This window comes from Falco rusticolus, chromosome 10, assembly GCF_015220075.1.
Source record: "Falco rusticolus isolate bFalRus1 chromosome 10, bFalRus1.pri, whole genome shotgun sequence".
In the NCBI taxonomy this organism is placed as follows: Eukaryota; Metazoa; Chordata; class Aves; order Falconiformes; family Falconidae; genus Falco; species Falco rusticolus.
In genome coordinates this window covers 24850787-24878544 of record NC_051196.1, presented here as the reverse complement: position 1 = coordinate 24878544, position 27758 = coordinate 24850787, and the positions used below count along the sequence as shown (strand labels likewise).

The 27758-nt window shown below is 41.0% G+C and overlaps 1 protein-coding gene across 3 annotated transcripts in view; it reads left to right on the top strand.

The window, feature by feature from the left end:
* Positions 1-2390: 2390 nt before the first annotated feature.
* The window catches only part of OSBPL2 (oxysterol binding protein like 2), a 39217-nt gene continuing 13849 nt past the window's right edge, over positions 2391-27758 (top strand). The window contains exons 1-6 of one of the 3 annotated variants that reach the window (XM_037403061.1): positions 2391-2517; positions 3350-3446; positions 16962-17124; positions 24469-24616; positions 24862-24937; positions 26654-26788. In XM_037403061.1, the coding sequence (XP_037258958.1) occupies positions 17088-17124; positions 24469-24616; positions 24862-24937; positions 26654-26788 (396 nt within the window). In that variant the 5' untranslated portion in view covers positions 2391-2517; positions 3350-3446; positions 16962-17087. Of the gene's footprint in view, positions 2518-2813; positions 2833-3349; positions 3447-16961; positions 17125-24468; positions 24617-24861; positions 24938-26653; positions 26789-27758 lie in introns of those variants that run through there. The other 2 variants (XM_037403063.1, XM_037403064.1) reach the window with 2 other exon arrangements.

The following is a 27758-nucleotide window of genomic DNA, read 5'->3' as shown; positions in this document are numbered from 1 at the left end:
GAAGTGGGTTGCTGAATTAGGGCTTACTGGGGAAAAAAAACATCACTCTTCTAGGCAAATCAGGAAAATCTTAAAACCAGATCTGGAGTGATACAAATAATCCTCTACTCCCAAATATTTGTATTGCCTAAAGATGAGGCAAACAGCACCTGCCTTGCAACTTCACCTGGGTGAATGCAGGGGCAAAATAACACGTGGGTTTAGCAAGACTGGATCCAGAAAGACTGACAGACATCCTCAGAGCCAGCTGTGCCCACCCCAAAATCCCAATCCGTGTGAGAAATTCTCAGTGGAGATTTCATTTAAAACCTTACATTTGTGCCAAACCAAGAAGTATTACAATTGTTAATTTGTTCTTGTATATTGTCAGCGTGTGGCTGATGGCCAGGGGCTGTCAGCTCATTTAGGGGTGAGTAATACTCCAGAATCAACAGACAGTGTGCCAGGTAAACTGTTTGGGGAGGGCAGGAGGGAGCCATGCAGCAAAGGAGTGGTTCATATTTTTGCCGCTGTGCCTCTGAAAACAGGCTTTATACAAGGGAGGAATAAACCCCATCACGATGTGGCCCTTTGCCGTCATTGCTACCTGTGACCACCACCCTTCCTCGCAAGGCTGCTTTGGTGCCTGCAGCAGATAACCAGTAATGAAATGGGTGTCCCTGGCGCTACGCCTGCAGCTGGACTCTGGTCTGTAGCAGGAACCCTTGTGTGCTGCCAAAACCTGGGTTACCCCCTGGAGATGCAGCCACCCCCAGGACGGGTCCATCCCTGCTGTTGTTCTGGTGGCAGAGGTCCAGTGTATCCATGATTTCCCCCACTGGCCTGCAGCCATTCCCCTGTCAAAAACAATTTGCATCCACCTCTGATGAACAAGTTCCATACTACAGAATTAACATGCTAATTCCTTTATTTGCTTTGCATGGAGAAGTGTATCAATGGCAGGAGAAAATAACTTTGAGGGGAAATATTTCTGTGACTCATCTCCCTCCTTTACTCCCAACCATTATTCAGAACCCAGCTCCTCACTCCAGAATGGTTTTCCTTCATTCTTGCACTGGACCCTCCTGACATGCCACACAATTCCCTGCTTAAGAGGACAAGGTCTTCCTCAGCGATGGTATCACTGGGTTGTTTTTTCTTACTGTATGAGATGTCACCCAAACTTCACCCTCAGGATGGGCGCTTGTCACTGCCGTGGCCAATCTCCCGAAGCACCTCACCCTGTGCATGCTTTACAATCTATTTTCTTATTTTTTTTCTCCTTTTAAAGTGGTTGCTGGGTCCACTGAGACTTCATTTGATTCTTAGCTTGCAGATATGAAAAGGGAGAGAAGGAAACAAGACATTTCAGTAGAGAACAGTTTCAAACCTCTGATCATGGAAGAAGTGTAAGTGTATGTGAAGGAAAACACCTTGCAGACTCTGAAATTACAAACTAAAGAGCGGGACGGGTGTAATCTGAGAGAAATAAGTCAAATTAATTTTCAACTCCTGACTCACAGTTTTGATACTTGCAAACAGTCCCGACCGCTCCAGCATGCCAGGAACGTCTCTGAACGGGTCATTACAAACTTGCCTCTGGTCACCTGCCGTGTATGAGCAAATGCAAGTCCAGGGCGAGAGAAACAGAGGCACCTGGCAGCTTCTCTCCCAGCAGGCCAGGGCGCTAACCCGGCAGCTGCCAGCCCACGGCTTTGCTGGCCCTTTCACCGGGCTTTGCAGGCGTTCCCCAAGCCGCCCAGCGCAGCGGCGCCGGCCGCGGGAGGGACCCGGGCTGCCGCAGGTAGCTGGGTGAAAGGAATGGCCTGAAAAGCGAACTGCTGCGGCCCGTGGCCAGCGGGTGACACGTCCCAAAGATTGCGACAACATAAAAAAACCCAACCAAACAAAAAAGCCCCCAAACCCCACAACTAAAAATCCCTGGGCTGAATTCGTGCCGCTGCACAGCTCGGCCCCGCCCCGAGCCGCAGCCCCGCGCTGAGACAAGCACCGACATGCAGGAGAGCCCTTCTCCTCTCCCCGCGGCCAGGAGGACATTTCGTGCTACATGGGTTGTGGTGAGCCAAGCTCACGCTCCGAAGCCAATTTACAGTATAAGGGCTCCTCACAGCGCAAGAGCCCGTAGTGGCTACAGTACGATCGTATCCATCGGTGTAGCGGGGACTACACCGTCCCGTCTGAAAGCGCCAGGTGAGGCCCCACAGAGCAGCGGGGGATCCCGGTGCCGCCTATATTTGCATAGTCCCGCCCCCCAGCGCGCTATTGGCCAGCGCTGGCCACAGCAGTAGTGCGTCCCGGGCCGTTGAGGTTCGGCTCCTAATTAGCATCCGCCCCGCCTCCGGGCGAGTGGGTGGGGAGCTGGTTCGTCGCTTCGGCGACGGCGGGGCGCGGCCGCGCTCTACGATTGGCGCAGCGGCGCGTCACTCCGCCGCGGCGAAGGCCGCACTTCCGCCTCGGTGTCAGCGGTGCCGGGCGGGGGGGTGTTGCGGCGGGGCCGTCGCGGGAGCGCGGTGCCAGGTAATGCCGCCGTGTCTGCCCCGGGGCGCGCCGCCCCGCTCGGCCCTCCCCGCCGAGCCGCTCCCCTCAGGGGGCTCGGCTTCCCCCACCTGCCGCAGCGGCGCCCCGCTGAGGGAAGGGCGGCAGCGCCTCCCCCAGCCCCGCCCGGGCCTGGTGCGGCCCAGCCCGGCGCGGGGGTGCCTCCCAGGTGGGCCGCTACGGCTCTCCTCAGCGCCGGCGGGAGCGCGGCGGGGGACCCGGCGGGGCACCGGCCGTCAGCGGGCCGGGGCAGCGCGGCTCGCCCGGCGCTGCGCTCTCTTCCCCGGCGGACGCGGGGTTCGTGACCCGCACGCTCGCTTTCTCAGGGCGCTGAGAGCTGCAGGCCCGCGCTGCTGAGCCGGGAGCGCGTTGGGTGGCAGTGATGTGCCCCGGCCCGGGGGCGGCGGGGGCGGCAGCGCTGGGGGTGCCCGGGCCGGGGGGTGCCCGGGCCGGGGGGCACAGCCGCCCTCTCAGGCGCAGGGCCCTTCCCTGCGGGCCGGCCCGGGGGCGGGGGTGAAGGACGCCGCGGTGCACAGCGCGGGGCGCGGGCCGGCGGAGCGCTGTTATCCCGGTGCAGGGATTCTTCTGGGTTCATCCCATCTCCTGATGGATTTTGGAGCTGGGTGCTTCAGCAAGGGGCTCTGCAGACACCCGCTTCCCGAGGTGAATGTGTTGAGCTCAGCTCCGGCGCGATTAGCCTCAAGGGGCCCTTAGGCTACAGCTGAGGTGCAGTGCGCAGTTAGGATTTATTTGAGTTTGGCTTTTTTTAAATTTTATTTATTCTTCAGTTACCTACTCAATGTTTCTCTTACAGAGCTCCTGAAAGGGAGACAAGCAAGATGGGAAAAATAGCAGGAAAAAAGGCTTTTTTTTAAATAACATGCCACCAGAACTTCTGCATGGTAACAAAGGTATAAATTATGTTGCCATTTTTAAAATTTGGGTATTAGTCATGTCTGTGCTGTCTGTATGTTTGGATTCAGGACTTCTTTTGGAGTGGTTTGTTACGCTGCAGCACTTGCAGGCCAGAATTTCAGATGCGGGTTCAAAATTGCCTTCTGTTTTCGATGTCTGCCATAGCCTTGTGTTTCCTCTCAGAAGTATCTGCCAAAGCATGTTGAATGCAAGCAGATATTGCTTTCATTTACTGTGAATGTTCTCAAAATATATAGCCATCATATATGATTTCAAAAAGGAAAAGTAAAAACGAGGCATCAGATCTGTAGTGTAGATTAGCCTTACTGTACTACTCTTCTCATAGTGTTGCCTTTTTCAAAGCTTGTGTGTGCAAGAAAAAATAAATCTGTTCCATTCTAACTTAACATTCCAAAGTTCTGTAACTCCACGTTCATGTTAACATCTGGGGACAACCACATATATGTCAGCTTAACAGACTTTATACCACTGTGCTCTGGGACCTCACAAACCTCAGGGCAATTTCTGGAAGCAGTGACTTGGGTAACTTCCAAGCATAAAGCACTGCGCCGTGGGATGGAAGTAGGAGAACTGGCTAAACTGGCATGGAAGCATGATATTCTGAGCGGTGATTTTCCCCTAACTAACCCCCTGGGTTTTCAGTTACTGTAAACATGGCTTTTCTTAAAATAGTTGTCAAGTCATACAAATGTTTGACCACGTGACAGAAAGTTGAGGGCAATCTAGGATAAGATCAGGAGCGATCTTAATGTTGCTTTCCTGAACCAACAGCACCTCTAACTTCAGGGAGTGCTTGAAAGGAAACACTGAGACATCTGCTGTCCAGGAATAAATATGCCATTTTTCTCCAAAACTAGCTTTTCAGCTATGCCAATATGATCTTCTATACAGAAGACAAAAATTCAAAGTAGAAAATGATGATTAGACAGCAAACTCTGTGCCTAGTTGTTGAAGTGCCTCTATGCGAGTAGTTGAAGGCTAGATCAGTTAAAGGTTTCAGGTGATGCAATACTGAAAAACAGTGTGGTACAGGTAGTTGGTTGTTTGCTAACTTGTCTGCAAATGTACGTGATTTGGTGACTGATCATGGAGGGTGATTTTCACTGTTGGATGGTTTCTTTAAATGTATTTTAATACTGTTACTGCTTTCTATGATCCATACTAGCTTAAGCTGACAGGACTTGTGATTGAAACTGGTATTTCTTTCAGTCTTTCTTCTTGTGAATTCTACTGTGTAAACTTCACACATGCTGACCTAGAACAAAGGTGGAAAGCTTAGCTTTCTGTTATTTTAATGTTGGCTGGAAAACATACCAGTCAGGCTTTTTTGCTTTGATAAGGCTATATTTTTAGATCACTGTTTGTAGTGCCAGTCAGATGATTCTCTTTTTTGTTGTTGTTGCTGTTGTTTGGAAGCGAGTTTCGCATGCAGGTATGCTGAATTTTTAAGCAGATAATTCATTCACTTTGGTATTTGAAGTAACTTGTCCTTGAACGATGCAATATTACATCATGCTACTTGATAACTAGAACTTTTGTTCAGTAGCTGGCGTTTTCTAGTCTTTCACTCAGCATCAGTTTTGTCACCTGAGTCACGAAGATGCAAAAAATGTCTGTATTTCATGCTAATACGATGTTTTTAAAATACTTAGTGTTTAGTCTGGTCTCCGTGAAATAACTGCAATGTTTGGTTCTCTTACATTTTTTGGAAGAAATGCACAAAATCAGAAGCTCAAAGAATATGCGTTAAATACAGAGAGCTTAACGTCTTGAATACTTTTGCTGAGTTGGAATATGTAACTGATCACAGGGGCATCTTCACTTAGCAGAATAAATTGGAAAGTGAGAGAATGAACAAGTTCTGCCACTTTGGAAGATACGAGATTTTGATGTTTCCTGTTGCAAAAAAATACAGGTTATACGTTACATCAATTATTTTATGGGTTTTATTATTTTATGGAGTAGACCACTATAGAACTTGGAATTAAAGAATACATTATCTCAGTCCTTGAATTCTTGATAATTACTATGCAGAAGAATGTATGATGATGTAATTATTTACTTTGTATTCTTAAAGGCTTATAATAGCATGTTGCATGAGAGCAGTAAGCAATTAGAATGTGTCATATGTGGCTTACCATTACTTTCAGTTATACTCTTCAGAAATTTATTGTTCATTCAGTGCACAAAGATAATGTCTTAATTTTCAGGATCAGTAAGTTACAAGAATAGACTAAGCTTACTTAAACTTCATTTTATTATTATGTTTTTAATACACTTACAATTGGAAATTCATTTGCTGGTCTAGACAGATCCTTTAGATTACTTCAGTATATTTTATTACGCACATAATTTAATGAGACAGATTTTTAGTAAATTACAGCAGCCCTCCATTCAGAAAATGCAGGAGGCTGGACAGGGCTGTCTTCCTGTGGTTGTTTATAAATCCAGTGGGAAGGTGCACAAAAGGTGAATTGTCCCTGCAGCTGAAGAAATAACGTCTAGACCCTTTAATCTTGGCCCTCTTGGTTTTATGGTCCAAACCTTAAACTGTATATTGCTCTATTGGACACGTAATATCTGTGCTTGGCGTTAGACTGAATGGAAACCTTGACCTGTGGCATTCCTGTTTGAGTTTGATTCCTTCGCTGTTTAGTTCTAGATGAGACGAGGCTTGTGGCTGTTGGGATGCTATGAACCTCTGGGGTATTACAAAGCAGTTTGCATGCTTATGATGCTTGTCAGGAAATGTGTTTTTCTGAATGGTAACTTCATTATAGTTTTGCTAGCATTATTTTTACTCTCTGGAGTTTTTTGTGGGTGGCTTTTTTTTTTTTTTAGGGCTCCCAAAAGAATCCATTAATATATTTCATTGGGTTTTGATTCTAGTGGTAGTTCAAAGTAATGATGATGTGGAAAGTTTGAAGACGGTAAGTGTTTGAATTCTGAGGTGTCTGTGGTTCCCATTACTCTAGGCCAAACCAGCTCTGGCCACTGAGGTGGCAGAGGCTGATGTAGCCTCTCTTCCCTACAACGTCTCAGTGCAATCAAGTGAGAACGAGAATCCTTTTAATAACTCAATTATAAAAACTTGTACATGCTAAGGCTACAAAGAAGTTAACTCACTTGCCTGTTTAGAATGGTCCATTTAGCAGCATGTTTGTTTACTGGATGAAATGAGAACTTTCTTAGAAGAACAGAACAACTGCCCCATACAGGTGTTCTCTCTAGGTTTTGTACAGATAAGTGAAACTCTTGAAGGGTTATTTAATAGTGAAACAAAAATGCCTTCTGTCTTCAGGCATGCAAATAACTTTATTTACATGGTCTTATTTTGTCTTAAACATGGTTTGAAGTGCTGTGCAACCATTTTATTATCCAAGTGGGTTAATGTTACTGAGCACATAGCTAGGTGGATTCTTTATTAAAACTGAACTCTAAATGGAATTATTTGTCCTGTCTTGAGAAATCAGTGTTTTTTGGTTCTAGGGGTTTTTTTCCCTCCCAAATTTCCTGACAACAGCAAACACAGTAACACCCTTATACTGGAATCCATGATACACGGATAAAGCTACACATGTAGCTTTAAAGGAAATTCAACCATAGCAGAAACTCTGACTTACCATAAATTTGCAAAAGCTTTAGAATGACCTCAATAGTCTGCTAGCTGTATGCATGAGCTCGTGCTCGAGAATTCAAGTGTGTGAGGAATTGGTATAAAAATACGGTGTCTTATGCTGCAGGGCTTTGCACTAGGTTAGTCAGCTGTTGTCCTCTTGCTTTATTTGCAATATGATTGTTATCATCATTGTTTGAGAGTCCATGAAAGCAATTTCTAGGATACCTTGTACAGAATAAATGTAAAACTACACCTGCCTAAAGAGAACAGTCTACAGAGACAAAACTTAAGAAGTGCCTTTGAGTAGGAAAATCTGTAAACTTAAACCTGTAACTATTTTTACTGTTCTAGGGGTTTTCTCCAGGGGTGTTACATGCTTTATTTGTCTTCACGTGCATGAACTTACATGATCAATTTGTAAGGGTGGCTACATTATGATGAGAAATACTCAACCATACTTAATTTTACCTTCTAAGTAAGGTTTGGTTTAAAGATAAGTGTTCATAAATGCTTAATTATGTATCTACTGACACTTGTGTCCAGAGCCAGTGTTCTTGGAGTTACTGATTGCTTCCCACCTTGACTCTTAAACACAAGATAAAACAAATCCTCAGGGAACAACTAAGAAGTAACTAGTCTTACAATACAGTATTGAATTACTTTTTTTTTTTTTAAACAGTGTGCCTAGAAATGAGCTGGTTTATCAGTCGTGATCAAACGTAGCATTATGCACCGTGGGTGGAGAAGTCATATAAAACAGAATTTTTTGTTCTTTTACAGTTGTGGGCAATCAAACAGTTTTCAAGGGAAGGCTACAAAGTCCAAAGAATGCTGTACCAGATGCTCTCAGGTGGAAAAATGTCTCAAATATTGATGTACTGTTAAGAAAAGAGAACATTTACAGAATTGTGTGGTAATTTCAGTGAAGTGTTTTGCATCAGAAAATAATAACCTGCTGAAATCAAGTTTCCTTGGTCTTTTTGTTTGTTTGTTAGGTTTGGTAGAAGTTCTGCGAGCTGGTATCCTTGGCTGTAGAACAGAATTTTTGGCTGAAGTGAAACTAGGGATAGCCATCAGTTCCATAGGTAATTGAGCACTATACTGTGAAGGTATTTTCTGTCCAGTTTCATCTTTACAATTTTTATCTTCAATAAATAATACTTCTGGAATCAGCACTGTAGCTTTGTTTCGGGGGTAATACTTAGTGTGTGGGACAATTATTGTGGCTTGTTCTGATGCAGAAACAAACTGTGTAGCCAGATTTCTAGCGTTTCAGTTGGCTCTAATTCCTGTGAAACATCACCAAAATCTGTATTTCTGAGAGAACAGAATGTGATTTTTCCTGCCATAAATCTGTTTGGCTCATGTTCAAAGCTAAACTTTCAGTTGTTCAGTTTGCTGCCACCATTGTTTCAAGCGCTTTAAAAATAAGTTCAGCTAAACTATCAGCTTAGGATGCTTTGGTGCCTTGGTTCTGTTATGGGTTGACCCCAGCAGGCAGCTGAGCCCCACGCAGCTTCCCCTCTCTGTGGGATGTGGGAAAGAATCTCAAGGGTGAAAGCAGGAAAACTTGGAGTTAGAGACAGTTCAATGATTAAAGGCAGGTCAAAAAGCCAAATAGAAATAAAGAAAAACAAGACATGCAAAAGCTATCAGCTGACCCGTGTCCAGCCAGTCCCCAAGCAACTGCAACCCCTCCAAAACTCCCTTCCAGTTTTATTGTTGAGTGTGACGGTATATAATAGGGAATATCCCTTCTGTCAGCTGGGATCAGCGGTCCCGACTGCGTTGCCTCCCACCCCTGGCCTACTCGCTGCGGTGGCAGAGTGAGAAAGGGAGAAAGCCTTGATGCTGTGTGAGCACTCTTCAGCAGTAAAACATGGGTGTGTGTTATTAACACTGCTTTGGTCACCAGTCCAAAGCACGGCACCATATGGGCTGCTAGAAAGGAAATTAGCGCCATCCCAGCAGGACCCAGTATGGGTACTCAGCTGTCCCCAGGGCATTTAATAACTCCTTGCTACATTAAGGCCTGTAATAGGGGTAGCTGCAGTCTTCAAAGAGATGGAAAAGTGACAGTGGGCCAGGTCTTCAGCTGATGCTCTTCACTCAGCCTTGCTGTGCTTTATGACGCTTGAGATGGAAGTTGCACTTCTCTTACTGTGGGTGCAGAGTGAGTTTCCTTTTGCCAAGACATCTTGGTGGAAGATGCTATTATATTCAAACTTTCGAGTAAGAAACAAATCTAACTTGGTAAATAAAATCTGGATTCTGCCATCTGTGTAGCTGTTCTCTGGTTGAAGAGATTTTAAGTGCATAATAATTATAGCAGGTATCTAAATTGCCAATTACATTGACTTCTTGGCTAATTTTTATAGACATTTTAGATTCAGTGTTGTTGGTAACCTAATTTCATGACTCAATTAAGATTCATCCTTGCTGAATATTTAGAGATGAAACACTGCAGTTTTATGCTTTCAGGAGATGTGTATGAAGCAAAACCACATTAATATTTATCCTGTAGTTCAAGCTATTTATTTTTGCCCCTTGAAGTACTACACCTATGTTTTATTTCAGCTGGCAACTAAAGGAAAGATGGGATTGGCTCTTACTCCACCAGTCATGCTGTAGACTGTTGAGGTTTCTGTTCTTCTTTTAACTTATATATTATTTTTAGTGGTAATATGAAGGGTGTGTATATTTGATCTTCCACTGACTCTTTTGGAGTCTCTTTCTGGACAGAAGGTGCTTCCCAAACTAATGAAATGTTGCTCTTTGTTAACATATGCTGTTAAAGGGATTAAACAGAGAGAGCTTAGAATGACTTTTGCCTTGTATTGAGCTAACTTTAAATTCTGTCAATAGTATTTCTGTTAAATTGAGCTTGTGCCCTTGTGACTCATTAAGGAAAAGCAAAAACTTGAAAACTGAGTGTCTTTTCAGAGTTTGTGAGATTTGCTCCTTCTCTTCCTCCCCCTGGCAATACTTGTGCAGTATTTTTATCATTTCAGATTTGACAGAAAGTTTTCTTATTTCTGTGTGTGTGTGAGGAAGGCCTCAAATGACTTTTTTCCTTTTTTTTTCCTTTTTTTTTTTTTTTTTTTTTTGTTCTCCTTGCTTGCTTGCAAGTATTCTCTTTTCAAGTTAATAGACTTAATTTGTTTTAAAATTTGCTACAGAAGTGCACATCCAACAAAAACCTTGTTAGGCATGTGAAAAAGCTGATGAATGTGCTAGTTCATTAATTCTTTGGTGGCACTCTAATTCCAGTGTATTGCACTTCTAACACCCTACCTGCTCATGCTGGTGAACCTCTGTTTATCATGACTGCTTACTTTTTCCGTACTTGGCTTTACTTAAATGCTCCTTGATCTCACGAGTGGACTTCTTGTCTGTATAATGAACATGACCTAGTATTTTATATATGTCTCATAGAGATAGAACATGTGTTTTCAGAGTGAAAACAGGATTTGTAAAGGTAGAAGGATGGTGTATACAAAGCAGTGGCTTTCCAGAATTGCTGCTTGATGTTTCAGGTCTGGAAGAATAAGACACTGCAGCTGTAGTCAGGCAGACAGACTTCAAACCCGATCTTGCTGAACCGCATTCCAGTCAAATTAGCTACTCTAGCTGTAAATGCTTCCCTTTCTATAGAAATGTAAATGTTTCTTCAAGGAGGAGCAACTTGTGGTTAACCAGCTGGGTCTTTGTAGAGGGTTAACAGAAGAACAAGTTAGTATGGAGTAACTAGTTCTGTTGAATAAACTTAAGTCATAGTAATTGCATGTTTAACCTCTTAAAGGTTGTTTTGAAGAGATACTAGTGTTTGGGGTTCTTTAATTGGTGCAGAAGTTCTGAGGATCCAGGATCTTAGTGACACAATCATAACCTTTTTTTTTTTTTTTTTTTTTTTTTTTTTTTTTTTTTTTTTTTTCTGTTGAGGAATGGAATTTGAGAAGGAGCAAGCATACGTGGTGACAAATTTGAGGGATTACTAACCTATCCAGATAAAAGATGTAGGAAATTTCAGCTTTTTGTGCTTCGTAGAGCTGTAAGCAAGTGAAATGATGTTATGGATTACCATTACAGGTCATCTCTGCAGCTTCATCTGGCATATAGGTGTGGAGGACAGCTGCCAGAAAGCAGCCTTCGACAGCGCAGCAGGTGGCAGATCTCCACACCTTTGGTTTCAGAGAGAAACTATGAAGGAACCTCTTTTTACAAGAAGTGCATGCATCTCTTCTCATGCAGATGCTAACATGCATGTCACAGAATGCATCGAGCAAATTAGATACTTCATGAAGTGATTTGGAAAGTCTTGCACATTTGTTGCCCTGGTTTTAAAAATAAACTCAAGTGGGAGGAAATGGCTTAAAATAGGTGGGAACTGTGCAAAGTCTGGGAGAGATCTTACTGATACCGTATGGGTGGAAGCATTCCCTGTACCCTCCACTGCTTTGAGCTCCTACAGGACCCTCCAATCTGCACAGAGTTAAGCTTTTGAAAGCAAAGCGTGCTATCAGAAGCCAGATCACCTGGTACATGTCACTGTTGAGTTACAGGTTGGACGCAGTGCTTGACGGAACACTTTGTTTGACATTATTCATAACCAGCTGATTGAGGTACGACTTTGTTCTTCCTTTGTCATGGGACCTCAGCTGTTGCTGTAGTGTAGGTGGTATGAATAGTTACATTCTCTGCATCAAGGCTGTGAAGATCACTGAGAGAGGCATGTTTTCTCCCGGGACTGAGCCTCTCGGAATAGGTCTTGGTATGCCTTGCGATTGTTGGTGTGCCATGCATGTTTAGGAACAGCCCTTTCTGTTTGTTCTGCCTGTCTGTGACAGGGGTGCTTCTGCAAAGTGGTATGTCAATCTTAGTAATTCCTTCCTCTCTGTAGAACCTACTTCAAGGTGTGCTGTAGACTCGGTGCTGGTATTTTCTTGTGTTTCTGCAGTATTTGTTGCAACTGCGTGCTTTGTTTCATCTTTTGCCTTTGCAAAACATCTTTGTGTCCTCTAAGAAAAGGACTGTCCGTGGTCATCAGTCATACAGGAATGTGTGAACCTTTTCTGATAAACTGAGAATTTAAAGGAGTTCTAATGAGTAACCTGCTTTTGACTTAGTTGTGCAGCACCAATGAGACCTTTTAATAACAAAAGGATAGAACAGTCTTGCTTGGGACAAACACGGCATTTTTAGTTCGGCTTTAGTATCTGCATTTCTAAATTTGTCATTCGACAGCATGATATCTTGTTTAACCTATTTGTGGATGGGTTCACAACATCACCAAGATGCAAAGCTTATTTCAGAGGAACCAAAACGGTGGTCTTTTCATTAGAAGATATCAGAAGCTTTTGCAGGTTTTTGACTTCACATGCTGTTTAGCTTAACAGTTGCTAGTCTGGTTTTGTATATTGTAGGCGTTGGCATGCAAGTAAGTAAAATGACCAGAAAAACTAGGTTCTGTCCAAATAACTTTTTCAAGATTTGCTTCAATAAATTTTGTTAAGCTTTGTTGTTTTCTGTTAATTGCTTTGACACTCACTTGAAATGTAATTTCAAACAGTAAAATCATGTTGTAAATAGTGGACAACATACTACAGAGAATTTCTCAGAGCAAAATCTAAGGTAATACAGCCTGCAGTACAGATTTACCAACCAGTTATGAAGCTGTACTGTTGTGAGGGTATTACCCTTTTTTTTGGATGTTTTTGTCTGTTGTCTTTCAGTTTGAGCTTCAAAAATAGCATCTGTCCTGTAGGGAAATGAATCTGTTATGAAAACAGAAATAAATGTGGCTGTCCTTACTCATGCACACTAATCCCGTAATAAATCCAATTAGTGTCTACCAATCTATAGCTTTAAAATATGAGGAAATAGATGAACTTTGTTGCTTATCTTGTAAACCACAAAGTATGGGCTGCTTGTGGTCAGGGGTGTGATGTCGTTATTAAATTATGAATTTCCAGTTCTCTTAAGATGCCTCTACTTGCAGCTTTTCCCTGTTATTTATAAAATGATTTATACACAGTTTTCTTTGGTCATCAGGGTGGCAATGCAGCTGGGCTGCAGTCCCCAGGCAAAAGCACTTTTCTGGGTGTCCATGCCTGGAGTATCCAGGCCCAGCCCATTAACACTGGCTGTTAAATTGAAGCTCCCTAATATCATTTCAGTCTGTAAACCAGCAGACCCTGAATGCTGAAATAGTGTTCTGTACAACAAAGAGTGAGTGAAGTCCGGTATGGAAAATCCTTTATTACATTCCTAATGATTACTATGTCTGTAAGAAAATATGTAAATATACTTCTTATTTCTTCTGTGCTCTGGTACTAAAAGATGTGAACATGATGCAACACTTATGCTTTATGTAAGGTTTTTCCAGGATGGTGGTTGGTTGTAAGCTCCTGAAGGTCTGTCAATTTTGATAAAAGCTGTTAACTACAATTGCTAGTGTGTCAGTGAATTCTTTTGGGTACATCATGGACATGAAGCAGAAAAATACAGATTATAAAGGCTGAATATGAAACAAACAGGATGTTTTTGTCTTCTGGCATTTCACCCTAGTTGAAAGGATTTTTTTGCTGTTGCTTTTAGTAAAAGGGCTTAATCCTACCTTTATGGCTCATGAAATCTAAATGCTATTATCATTGTGTGTTTGGCTACGTGCAAATTCAGTTTAATCTCTGCTGAATAAAATAACTGAATGTAAAAGGAGTGATGGGGGGTTAAGTTATTCCTAGTGTAACTGATGCAAAATGTATCATTTTATTCTTTTGAAAGTGCTCCTAGCACTTTAAGAGAATTTTCAACTATTATTTAAAGTGACTTCTGTGAATGTTTTGGGGTTTAGGTAATCGTTACAAAGCTTGTGTGTAACTTACAGGGATGTGACTGAACTTTCATATTCAAATAACAATGAGCTTAAGGTGTGGTGCGAGGTGTGTATCAGGGGAACGCAGCGTAACTCTTCCTTTCAGTTAACTCAAGTCTTTGATTCTAGTTACTTCATTTGTACTTGGTGAGTATTTTTTATAGGAAAGCTTCATTGTCTTTGTAGTGAGGCTGCATGCTGTGCGATGGAGTTCCACTTCACAAGTTCTTTTGCAATGCAGTTATTATTGTGCAGGAGCGGGGAGAGAAGCTGGCAGTCATCTGTATGACCTTGTTTAAGGCTCTTCATGATAACTGATGTTTCCTAAGTCATAATTTTTATTTCTTAGTGCCTTCTATACAAGTCTATAGCATGCTGGAGCTGCTGTTCTGAAACATCTCTGGAACTTGCAGGCTCCTATGTGACGTGGCTGTGCTTGGACAGGGACCCTGAGAAAGTGTGCTCTTTGCATTTGCAGTAGATGGGAGTGGGTTTTGAACTAGCTCTTTTTTTTTTCCTCCTTTTTCTGTGTTGCAGATAGATGTAAGGCTGTTTCAGAACAGAATCCCACCACATGAGCTGTATGCAACAGTAGGATGCAAGGGCAAAAAAATAGAGAGAAAACATGTGAAGGGAGGATGCAAGAAAACATGGAAAAAATGAGGGAATTGTGCTGGTCGTGAGAGGGCTGTACCTTGTGTATATACATTGTAGAAACAATGTCTGCTGTTTTGATAGAAGGGTGCAGTACTTTCAGACAATTGAAACCTTAAATGTGCCTTGGAGGGTTAGAGAAGCCCTCTAATGTAACTTACTATTTTGGAAACTAGTGGAGTCATTCCAGCCTGGTGATAGTGGCTTCTGGAGTGAACAGTTGTCCAGAGGTGTCGATTTCCTGTTTTCTGTTGCAGTAATTTTCTTTGGATTCCTTCTTTCTGCCCCTGTTGAAAAGTTTACACAGTTGTATCCTCAAGGACAGATTTTCCAAAAAGATATGACATGGAAGCCTTGGAAGAGATAGTTCCAGTTATAATGCTGGTGGGGCTGGAAAGTTTGGAGAAACTGACTGACAGCAGCTTTGGTATGAACAAGTGATTTTCTAGTATTTTTTTTTAGTCAAGGACAGGCTTCCGCTAGGCAAGCTAACAGAGAGGGATAGGTACGCTGACTTCTGCTTACAATACAGTTTAGAGCAATGTTTTCAGTGCTGTTGTTTAGTTCACCCAGAAGTCTGAGCTAGCTGGTACTCTTGAACCAATTGTTAGTTAAGAGGATTTCTCCCTGTCTTTGATTCTGAGGCAGCATGGTTGCTAGTGGCCTGAGCTGCCTGTATCTTTTGGTAATGAAGCTGCTGCTCCTTTCCCTTCCACAAGCAGAGCAGTTGCTGGTAGCCTTACACTGGAAGTCTTTGTGTATCTGACTTACTGATGTTTTGAGCTGTTGCATCCTTGCCTAGGAGAATGCAGCACTTTGACAAAAGTGAGTCAGAAACTTTTTTTCTGATGAGCAGGAAAGTTGAAGAAGGTTTAAAGGTCACTGACAGGAGAATGGCACAAGAAAAAGGGAAGGAAACTTATCAGCTGAGAGCAATTGCAACAGCACTGTGGCAACAGTCAAGCAGCTTACAAAGTTTTCTCCTTGTGGAGGTGAGAACTTGTAAATAAGAAATTACTGAGGATTTTGTGGAAGCTCAGATGATCGCTGTGATGCAGAGATTGATGTAAAATCCCATCGTGGCGAGGAAATGGGGCGTTCCTAAGGGAAAAGTGACAAACTGAAATACCTGGTCATGATAGACTTAATACTTCTAAGTTAATGAATGTAGCATTCACCTTGATGAGTTCCGAAATAGGCTATTTTAGCTCCTTCTTCTGAATGGAGAATTGGAAGGACCATGTGTGTGTGAGACATCCAAATAGCTTTTGCTCTGGGCAGTGAGGTAAAAAGACTTGAAACACAGGAGGAGTTGTGCAGTTTGATTTCTTGCAGAGAGGAAGAAGGAATTGGCTTCATACATGGCAAGCTCTTCTGCAAGGGCTAGAGTGCGCTTCTGGCTTTGTTTGTCTTAATTGGAATGGAATTGTGCAAGTTATAATTACTCTGGAAAAACTACTGTCACAAAGGCAGCGGTATCATCAAGGATCATAAAAAATCGAGACTGACAGATTGAGGTTGTCTTGGAGGCGATATTGACGGCATTGCCATGCTGTCATTTATCATTGTGTACTTGGTTCATCATTGGTACCTGACAAACATTTTTAAGAGTGGAAACTAAATTTTCTCATTATTCTCCTTAGACTAAAACTGGGTGAAGTAAAAATGTTTATGTTACACCATTGCCAACCATCTGGAAAAAATCTAATTTAGTCTATCCATAAAGTAGAGCTGGAATGCTTCATAAATCTGTAAGTTATTTGCAGTGTGCTTGGTTTTACTGAGAAAAAAGTTTTTTCTTTACATTCTCCCTCTAGAGGGAAAAATCTCCAGTTGTCGCTTCCAGAGTTCATAGCAGTAGCCTGACAAAACTTCTCCAACGGTCACTAGGTGAAGCCCAAGATTTTTATGCAACAGTAAGATTCTGAGGTTCTCTTGTTCCCAGCTTTCTTGGTTAAGGATGCGTTAAGGCTTATCTTCTTGCTGAAGAGGAGAATTTTTGTTTTGCCAGCTGTCTTTTTCTTCCTTCACTTTTCTGCTTTTTCTAGCTGTACTTGCCTGAAATTTAACTTGCAGTAAAATCAGATACATTTTACAGTAATCTATATGATGTATTTATATAGAGAAAAGTGTGGCATAGCACATCAGCTGTTCTTCTGATAGGTAGCATTCATCTTCAGAATGACTTTGAGATCAAAGAAAGCTGTTTACTTATGAATGAAAAAAAAATCCATCTTTTTCCATGGGAAGAAATAGGAAAATTAGTATTTGTCAAGTATGCATGTTTGTACACAAAAAGAAATGTGGAAGTTGCTAATTTTGTTTCCTTGTCTTGTCAAATAGATCATCTAAAGCAGCTGGGTATTTGCAAAAGAAGACTTCGACAGCACACATAATTAATCTCTAAATCAAGTTCAACAATGCATTAGAGGAAGCTGGATTGGCTGTACAGAGACTTCACACTGAAGGATGAATAGTGAAGAAGAGTTTTATGATGCCGTTACGGGTGAGTGATGGGCATAGTGCCAAGGAAAAAAAAGAAGCTATAAACTGCATTGTGTGAGTGGTGAGGGGCTAGTAATTTATTGCTGTTAATAAATAAATAAAAAGTAAACTTCTGTTGGTAAAACTTCCAGTGCTATCTTCTGAAAAGAAGAAAGGGAGAATAATAACTCAGGTTCAGACTTGGAAATGAGGGTTTTTGTGTTAAAGCTTAATGCTGGCTATGATTTTATCACTATAATGATCCTTTAGTGGCCAAGTCTTGCTTTCATTTTCTGTAGAAAGCAGGTAATTTATTAGCAGCTTGAGAAATAATGCTTTTAAGACCCTTTGAAAGGTGAAATATGTTCCATAGGTTATTTTATTGTCATTTTACTAATTTATTTTAATGGAAAACTTATCCTGAAGAATTGAAGTAGAAAATGTTTTTCTAGCAGAAACAAATTACTGTAAAAGTATGCTTTCAAGGTAGGGAGCCAAAAGGCTTTGCAATCCAGTGTTGTTTCTAGAAAAGCAAATGTTAATCACTTCACACTTGAGCAGTGTATTAAATAGTACTTTTCTTTGAACTAATAAGGGTGAATGGTTATTTATAAGAGCCTTACATGGTTTTCATGGTGAAATAAAATGCTTGAAGTATATTAATTAAAAAAAAAGAAATCCTTTCAAAGATCTCAAACAATTTTAAAGTCTTCCACTTACATATGTCCTCAGAAATCCTGTAATAGAGGTGAAATGAGAAATGCTGGCAATAGTGAGTGTAGAGTGCTTAATGTAGAGTCGTGAGAATGAAAAGAGAATAATGGGAAGCGTGAAAGCTGAAGGAATGGAAGTAGCATAGTAGATACAAGTGGGTAAGGTAGACTTAGACATGGTTGGTTGGAAACTCATATGAGGAGTGAACAGAAGGGGTTGGGTGAAGCAATGTGACTAACAGCAGGCTGTATAGGACTTGTCACAATTATGTCACATTGAAGAGAAGGAAATGTGGGTTACATTCTTGCTAGCTAGGAGTGATAGGGGGTAGTTCTCCAAATTCAGCTGTAAAATCAATTTGTTGTACCATAAAAACGTTGAAAACACAACAACGGATTGTTCCTGTATGTCTTTAGTAAACTTTTCAGTTCCAAGAGCTTAGGACTGTGGCCACAAATTAACTAGATACTTTTTCCCACTTAAAAAGGTGAACAGAAACATGCCTTTAAGTATGACATCTGTGTTGTACAGCTTTGATGTCAATGGATTCCTTTGCCTTGCTGTGGAAATACACAGTCCTCGGTGTTTGAGTCATCTGTGTTTGAACACTCTGGTTTTGTCCTCTTTCCTCTTCTTTTTCCCCTTCCCTCAACCTCAGAAGGTTGATTCTCCCTGCAAATGCTCAAGGTGGTAATGACTGCTGAGCTGTTGTGCATGAGGTGTTCTTGTACCTTGCAGTCTTGGCTGGCTCTGCTCAGAAGTGGGATGTTGTGCGTCAGTTGTGTGAGCACTCCTTGTCCTGTCCTAATCTTATTCTTCCACAGGGAAGAGTATGATGGCAGGAGAGAAGTTTCTAAGCAAAAGAAGAGCTGGTGTCTTTATAGGCTCTCAGCACAGCCCTCTGATGGAAAGCTTTTGGTCTGCAGGAGCCACTCCAGGAACTAAAGGAGGCTGAACTTTTTTCCCTTATATATGTTGCCCTGGAGCATGCCCCACAGGTACTTGATTTAAGAGGAGTGCTAAGTTTAGAACAGTTTGTTTAGGATTCTTTCTCCCTAAGGACTCTCTTTACAGACAGGTTTCTCCAGCTAGATGCTTTAGAAGATGCCAACAATTTGATGGATTACTTGCACAAACTTAGTGAAGTCTAGACCAAGTTCTTTGTAGCTGTGTCTTGTCCAAGTCATACATAAATGTGATGCTAAGAAAACTGTAAATAGGTCTTTCTGCATTCATGTTCATCAACTGCTGGTGCCTGCAGCAACTCTGCTTCTGTTAGCACCATGGACTGTGCATCCTTCAGACAGTGGTTTGCTGTATTTTTTTAGGTTCTAATGGGTGCTGATCGTGCCTGCTTATCTCTTAGTTTTCAGATGGTCTGGGCATGGTAGGTGTAGACCCTGTACACTCTAGGAGATCAAGTTTAGAATTGAGGGCCTTTCTGAGCCAAAGTGAGCTTTCAGGTTCCACGGTGAAAATGTCACGATTTGGGGTTCCAAATTTTCATAAAAAAATGAAATGCCCTTGGCAGACTCGTCAGTCTGTTAATTTCAAGGATACTCTCCTTTTAGGTCAGATCAGTAGATGGGCAGAAGCCACTTCTAGACGTGTGCTTGTTATGCTCTAAATCTAGGATTGGGACATGGGTTCTGGGAATAATCACATTTTCAGCCTTGTCTTAACTCCATGTTGAGATGAAAACAGTGTGTACACCATATTCTTCATGTTCCCCCAGAGTCGTGGGCCCTGGTTTCCCCAGAGGGAGCTCCAACGTGTTCCCACAACTTCACTGATTGTAGTAATTGGCAACTGTGGTTTGTGTCCTGTAAGTAGCAAACCAGGCTTAGTGGAGCATGTGAACTCTGTGGGAAGTTACACTTCAGAATTTGGCAGCAGTCTCAGCAGCAACACAAGTAGTATGCTGCCTCCTTTAAGATACTATGAGCTCACTCCTTGAAGAAGCTGCAGCTTTTCTGTAGTTGTTAATTGATGACATCCATTTCTAGAACGTGAATCTACCCTAAGGAGACCCCTGTTTTTTGTTGTGGTGGGTTTAATCTCTTTGGCTGAGAAGTTTCCTGCTCCTGACACACTCCCCATGGTATCCAAAAGACATGCTCATGTGATGGAATTGCGTGCTGTGTGGCTGGGAATCATCTTCCTGGCAGATGCTTTGACCCTGACGGGACGATGATTATACTTGTGAGTGTACAGGATGGACTGTGTTACATAGGTGATGAATCCAGTTAGTGACCAGAAAAGAGTTTCCATGGAGAGAAGTTTCTTTGCATTCAGAGGTTATTGGTATTGGTGATTAGCTGGACACCTGACATCCTTACTTCATGAATGAGTACTCCCCTTGGGAATCTCTTGGGAATGTTACCTGTGGTCTCAGTTAATTCTCAACAGCACAGCATCTGTTTTTCCTCAAATACAGGAGTAGATTGGATCAAGTAAAGTGATCTATCCTTTGATGAATTTCAGATTCTTTGAAATTTTATGTGAGATGAGGAGCATATAACTTCGATCACTTGCCTCTAGCCTGTGTCACCTTGGATTTATTAATCCGATCACAGGTTTGTTAAAGACTGTGTGCCATCAGGTTCTGCTCTGTCAGAACTGTATCCTTCATTAATTCTGTCAGATATCTGTTTACCACTGTGTTTTGTGAAAGGATTGCCACCAAATAGGGAAATGCTTGGCTAGTTACCAGGGTAATTTATTTTTGACAAACAGGAATGGTTTAGTTTTGCCTTTTAAATTTTTAACCTGCAGTTCCATGGAAATTGTTCAGTGCCCATGAGGTTAATCCAGCCTAGTGTATTTGTGAGGCTCTTGCTCTTGTGCTTCTGATGGTTTGGCTGTTGTTCACTGTAAAGTGTTGCTTTCACTTGGGGAGGAAGAAGTGAGGTATCTGCTGCCAAATTTATATGTTTTCATAATGCCTGGATCAAAGTGAACCAGCGGATTCTGCCATCCTTTTTCAGTATGGCAGAGCTGGTGGAAGGCCAGCCTGCCTCCCGTCGGAGCAGTGCGGTACAGCTGCGTGTTGTGACGATAGCCTTGTTCTGAAAAGTGGAGAACGGTAATTTCTGGCAAAGAAGAAAAATACCTCTTGCTTCACTTGCTATCTACACTTCCAGCGTATTTATCCCTGTTCATTATGCCCTTTTTAGGTCTGAAGGTTCTCAGTACTATGCTATTTTTATTCCCTTTCTGTCTTGACTGAGGAGGCTTAATTAGTATTTAAGGAAGTTGCTGATTGTACGAAAGGGGTGGCCTTGTGCCTTGGTACATGACTCAAAGAGCAGCGTGCGCCTCTGCTGCCTCGTAGGTTGATGTTAATAGCGTAGTCTGAGCGGGTTTGTTTCGTTTGCAGGATGTGGAAGAAGAAGGCTAAGAAAACTAGAGTCACTGGCAAGTCACTTTTCTTTAAGCTCTTTAAATAGATTAATGTCGGCACCCAACTTAAGTGTTTGACTTTGAAAATTTAAGACTCTTTAAAAGCTTTTTTTTCACCCTTAACAGACATAAACTGGGACTTCTGATTAAGCTGATTTTTGATGTTTTATTTTTGTGTGTGGTCTCCTATCCCCCTTTTAAATCCCCATTTTTATCCTCTCTCCCAGTGGCTTTTCACTATAAAAACTGCCCTGTAAGTAAAACATAACTGCTCAGTTTTGCAAATTCAAAGTTTTAATGGCAGCTGGAGAAAGGCTTTTTTTTAACTTATTAAAACTACAACAAATCATTTCAGTAAACTGTTTTTATTCCAGATCGGTACTTCCTCTGTGAAAAACATTTTCTGGATCATTCTTTACAGAACTGTAATACTTAGAACTTAGTTTTAAAAGTTGTTTCTCAAATTTCTCAATGGGCTTGTAGTGGACAAGCCAGCTGATACTTAAGGTTGAAAGTACAGTGATTATCTGTGTACTCTAGTGGGTGGGGGTTTTTTGGTTTTGTACTTGGTGGTTTGGGGTTTGGGGTTTTTTTTAGTAATTAGGTGGAGGTGCACTCTAAGGAAGCAGACTTTACACTTCCGATATATCTTATTATTCTGGAGTAGGGATTTAATTTTTGTTGTTTGTATGCAAGACGCTTGTTTGAATTGGCATTTATTTACTTGCCAATGACATATATTGTTTTCCATAAATGACATATATACCTGAATCTAAGTTCCTGTTGTGCTATACAGAAACAGGGCAAAACAATTCTGAATCATAGAGAAACAGAAAGACTAGTGTGGATAAAAACAATGAACATGTGATAGAATTTGCAAGGTTTCAAGTACAATGTAGAGACTGTAATTCCAGTAACATTTTTCATGACTGTTACTCCTATAAGCCCGTTGACTATTCCTGTTATGAAGCTTTACTTTTACATTTAGGTGTGCTTGTGTCATTGAAGTGCCTGTTAAATGTGATGCTGTTCCTTACGTTGTGTGCGCTTGATCAGCTTTCTGAGTGAGGGCACATGTACCAGAAAGCTCGTCTGTTTTTTGTCTAACTTAGTCAAACTAATAAAAGTTATTTTGCTGCATCCTACAGTGCTTGCCTTTTCAGTTTCCTTCTACTATAACAGGTTCTGAAAAAAGCTAGTATGTGGTTAGAAATGCCATTTTAAAATTGTAAATATTTTGTTGTGGCTTGACTGAAGATAGGCATGCGTTTTGGTTTTTTGTGTGTTTTGGGTTTTTTTGTGTGTTTTGTTTTTATAAGACAGGTCATTCAGGGTAGTCTTCATTTTAATGACCTGAAAATACATATATGACTATCATACTTTCCAATTAAGTCCTAAGTCTGCTAAGGTGTGGTTATTGCTGTATAATTACATCCTTGTGACATCAAAATGTAGGAGATGGTTTAATACATGATGTCACCCATTACACCTGCTGTTTACCAAATAAGATCATATCAGTGGTGCTTCTTGTGCAGTCTTGAATGTTGTCATGGTCTGTATCCCTGAAAAAAATGTAGCTTTTTATTTGAGTGTATGCTTTGCATGTATTGCTCTAATAAAGTAAAAGCACACTGTTGGAGAAGTTAACAAAAAGAAAAGTTGAAGTACTACTGGTGATACTCTTTATTTTTAAAAAGTTAATGACAGAGGATCGCAACACTTTATTTAAAATTGAAATAGTCTTTGTCAAAACTGATTTCTTTACTCCATTAGAGTACTTACATGCTTTTGTAATACTTTGGAATCTTTCTGTGTCCACAACTGGACTTTGGGCTGTAGCTGAGTGTGATGGTGACTGTCAGCACATAGGGAAGTGGTTGCCCAGATTGTGATAGCTGGAATGAAAGGAATAGCAAAATTATGTTAGTGGATTCCTTACAACTGTGGCAAGAATTGTACACCAGCAAATATGCATGTTTTCATGTTGCTTTTGGGTTCTGATTCTTAAACTGGAAGACTGAAGTAGTCTTGTGGTTCTTGATGAAGAATTGACCATTGTGTCACTCAGAAAGGACTTGATGCTCTTTTGAATTATTTTCAACAAAAATGTTCCTTTATTGCACTGAACGATCAGCAGTGCTTGCTGTTGTGACACCATGACAGTTGTGAAGGGGGGGGTTGTATTAATGCATCGGTTTAGGGTGATCTGTGTTGATGCTGCAGCTGATCCTTATTTGTTAACAATTGTTTCATTTCTGCAGTCAGTCTGTGTAGCAGCATTGACAAGATGCCTGTTGCTTTTGATAGTGACCAAGTGTGTGTGTGTCTATATGCATAAAATGCTTTTAAAATTTTCTTATTGAAAGGCAAATGCAGAAATAAATTGTTGTTACTCTAAGTGTGTGGAGGGGAGGTAGCGTGACTTAAAAAGTCAACTAAAACCTTGGGTTGTTGGTTTAGTCCTACTAGTACTTGGGGCTGCCTGATTACAAAAGCTTATCTTCCTGTAGACTCCTGTTGGTTTAACTTTTTTTTTTATGGTTAAAGCTGTTCAAAGCATGTTGTTACCAGGGGTGCTGGCATTTAGTTACAACTGGGTTTCCATAGTTATCTACCCAAGTGGATGGAATTGGGTTATAGGGAATGGAGCCACCTATAATAGGTCATGCTTTGGGTCTCTTGTAGAGCTCAGGGAATGATTCAGTTCATCTTGGTGTCCACATGTTCTTGCTGTAACCATTAGGGAAGTGTTATATGGTTTGTATACATGGATGGCAAAAAAGAAGTTGGATATCCTTCATTTCTGTTGCTCTGGTAGTTTGGATGATTGCAACTGGATTGTAAAATATCCCTTTTCTACTTGCCCCAGCTCCTTGCCTGTTAGCAGTATAAGTAGGATAAATTATTTTTTTAAGGTCTTTGAGGAAAGCTACATAACTGAAGAAAATTACAGTAATCACACTGCAGCTCTGAAGAAGAGACAATACAGCTAATCTGATTTAGGAGCTACTGAAGAACTTGTAAGGTTCTAAATTGGTTTTATATTCAGCAGTGTGAAAAATTAGTTGAGCATGCTTGATTCTAATGCAATACTTGGCTCTAAATACTCTTGGAAATTAGGTCACTTAATAATGGGTTTTCACTCATATCCTTTAAAATAACTGGTGCTGTGAGAGTTACACAGTGTGAGTGGCACTCTGTGGCATAATAAGGTTCCTAAGAAAACTGTTGCCTTACGGTTTTTATACAGGCTTTGATTCTGACAATTCATCAGGAGACTTTTCAGAAGCAAATCACAAGGTTGCAGAAATGCTTGATCTCGATCCACACCAAAGCAATAGGACTGGAAAGCATAACGGAGAGACAGAGATTCAAGAAAATGGAATTAAGAGACACAGGTAAACACATAGTACTACGTAGTAAATGAGAAGTGGGTATGTGCTGGCTCATTATTTTTAGGGTGTTACTGTCTCATTGGCAAAGGTTAATTCTCTGGAACTGAAAAGGCATTTTACTTGTCCGCATCTGTGTCAACTCTTAAGTTAATTCTTTGCTTCCTTCATAAATTACTTCAGTACCTATGAGTGAAAGTGTCTGGTTGTTTAAGGGGCTGATAATGACAGTTGTTTTCTTCCAATTACAGGACATCATTACCTGCCCCAATGTTTTCTAGAAGTGATTTTAGTGTGTGGAGCATATTAAAAAAATGCATTGGACTGGTAAGTTAGCTTGGGTGAAACATGCCGATGTTCGGTCTCCTAACTTTAGCTAGTTGGTTTTATTGCTTAAACCTTAAGACACAAAATAATACCTGGTACGTTTTTCTGTAGGGAACATCACCTTAAATTGCAGCTCTAAATCTCAATGTTCCTTATGAATGGTGCTATTTCCTTACCTTCTTTAGCTGTTGAAGCATGTGGATTGGTGTTTCTAAGGCTGTCCTATAAGAAAGATGAAGGCCATTAAAAATATATGCAAATACAATATATTTGATTAACACAATGCTTTCTTCTCTGCTTTTTTTTATTCTTTACTTAGCAAAATGTGATTTAGGGCTTTATTTTGGTGTGATGGTTTTGGTTGGGGATTTTTTGTTGTGTTTGTGCACTCCTCTCCCCCCTCCATAATTTAAGCAGCTTATGCCAAAAAAAAAAAAAAAAAAAAGCTTTTATCTGACTGAAGGGACAGGAAACTTCTCAGGAAGCCCACTGTAGGCTTCAGGTATTAATGGTATGATATAATTTGGTCACAAGATTTACTCTTGGATGCAGGGACACAGACCTTTACATTGCTCTGTGTTGTTAAAGGACACTGATGCTTGCATAGTTACTGGCCATCACTGCTGTTCCCTTTTAATCCTTTAAGAATTCAGTCACATGTTTGATTATTTCACTTTTATTAGGAATGAAAATTATGTTCTGCACTGGAGGGCCTTCCTGCCACAGTCACTTTTTAGAAGCATTAAGCAATTACATTCCTATCTAGTCTAGGTCTGCCAGTACAGTCCTTTGTGAACCCAACAGACAAGTCCGTGAGCCCTTCTGCTGGCTTAACTTCTGTCATATAAGAGATACACCTGTGCTGTCAAAACTCCTTTTGTTAGGATGAGTGGCCTATCTGCTAGAATGCTTTGCTTGGACCAAATCAATTTAAGTCAGTTAGGGGTAACATTATTTTCTTTACTTTACTGCCTGTGGCAATGTGAGGAAAATACTGCATCAACTTAATCTGGTGGCATTATCCTTTTCGCTATATTTTAAGCACTGAAATGATGTTTTATTGCTCACTCATGAGTGCAACTTTGTGATTAAAGAGCCAGATTTGCTTGGATATAATAAAAGACATGGGGAACTGGAAATCTCTGTGTGAGCTTCGTGTCTGTCTTGTATCCACATTTGAAATGAGAAAACATCCTGACGCAAATAACAGGTTGCTTAAATAAAGCCAGTAAAATTTGTTAGAGCAATTCAAATACTATTCTTTATATAACTGTACCTTTCAAAAAATAATTTGTGGTTACTGCAGTAAAATAGTTAGATTTTATGCAAATAGTGTGTGAGGATTTCAAAGGAATGCGTGGTACTTAAATATCAGTAATGAGCTGGTTGGCACATTATTGTTGCTATCTATGGAAATTTTAACCTCTTCTGGTTTATGTAGACCACAGAATAGAAGGTAACATTTTTCCTGAATTTACTAGGTTAGCTGGATTAATTTTTGAAGTTGTTCATTCTTTCTGATTGCTAGTAGGGTTCTACTGGGCTTCTAGCCCCTTTCAAGCTGTAGCAGTTAGAGGTCTACTGTAGGCTTGCCAGATGTCTTTTGGAGAATGCTATAAATAAACTAACCCGCTACTTATTTTCAAAATTCTTGTTGTTGTCAGTTGTTAATTTCTTAGACACGACATTAAGTTAATTTATCCTTTTGTTACCTAGGAGCTGTCTAAGATTACGATGCCTATTGTCTTCAATGAGCCATTGAGTTTCCTCCAACGAATAACAGAATACATGGAACATATATACCTCATTAATAAGGCTTGTAGTCATGCAGACCCCCTGGAAAGAATGCAGGTAAGTAACAGCTACCACTTTCTGGTTAGTTCAGAAGTTTTTTTTTCTCCCAGAGTATTTAATTTTAAGACAATTTATCGCTTGAATGTATCTCTTTCTCTGGAGCTATTACAAGAATGCTCGTATTTGTCTAGAAAAGTTTCTTGTTTTGTGGTGGCTGTATCAGATATTTGTGATACTTTCACACCTGATGCTGTGTACAGGGCTTGAACCAAAAGTCTAGTGCAGGAGAGTGCCACAATTGATGATGCCCAAGGACCTGAACCCTTTTAAGGGCTGCTTTAACTGTGTCTCATTTTGTGGTTTTATGTGTTGTGAAGACGCAATCTTGGCTTTAAGTCGTCATAAATTGATTCGTTGAGTGGTTCCGTGATTTTTAAGTTACTGGGTGAAAAATTCCTGTGACAGAGACAAGCTTCACTACTATTTTCTTCCCCAGAGCTGTTTGTTGTTGGGAGTAGGATATGGTACATGGCTGGTCTTGCAACAAGGAACCGAATATGGTGAAACCAGGCCTGTGTACATTAGGTTATACTGGTATTGCTCAGAGCTCTGTCTTTAGTTAAGTGAAACTGGAATATATCTTGTATTCTGTGTTTGTGTAATACATAGATCTACTTAGCAGCCTGGAGGAGCTTCTAAGTGTCATGTGTACCTGCTGGTATGATTCAAGAAATCTCATCTGGGTTAAAGTGATGCTTGCCTGGAAAAGCAAGACTGTTCCCAATGAGCTGAGTGTGGGGGACAGTCAAAATAAAGGAAGAGTAGATTTAAAAAAAACAGGCTCTTCTCTTAGAGGTGGGTGTAGAAGTATGGGGCAGAGTGTAACCTGTCAAAACTTACTATGGAAAATAATTCCTTTTGGAAATGAGATTAACTGCTTCTGTTTCCCCACTTCTGTATCACTTATCCTATGTCATACAAATGTTTTGGCCTTAAGCAATATATAGCACTTTCTTTTTGGAAGAAA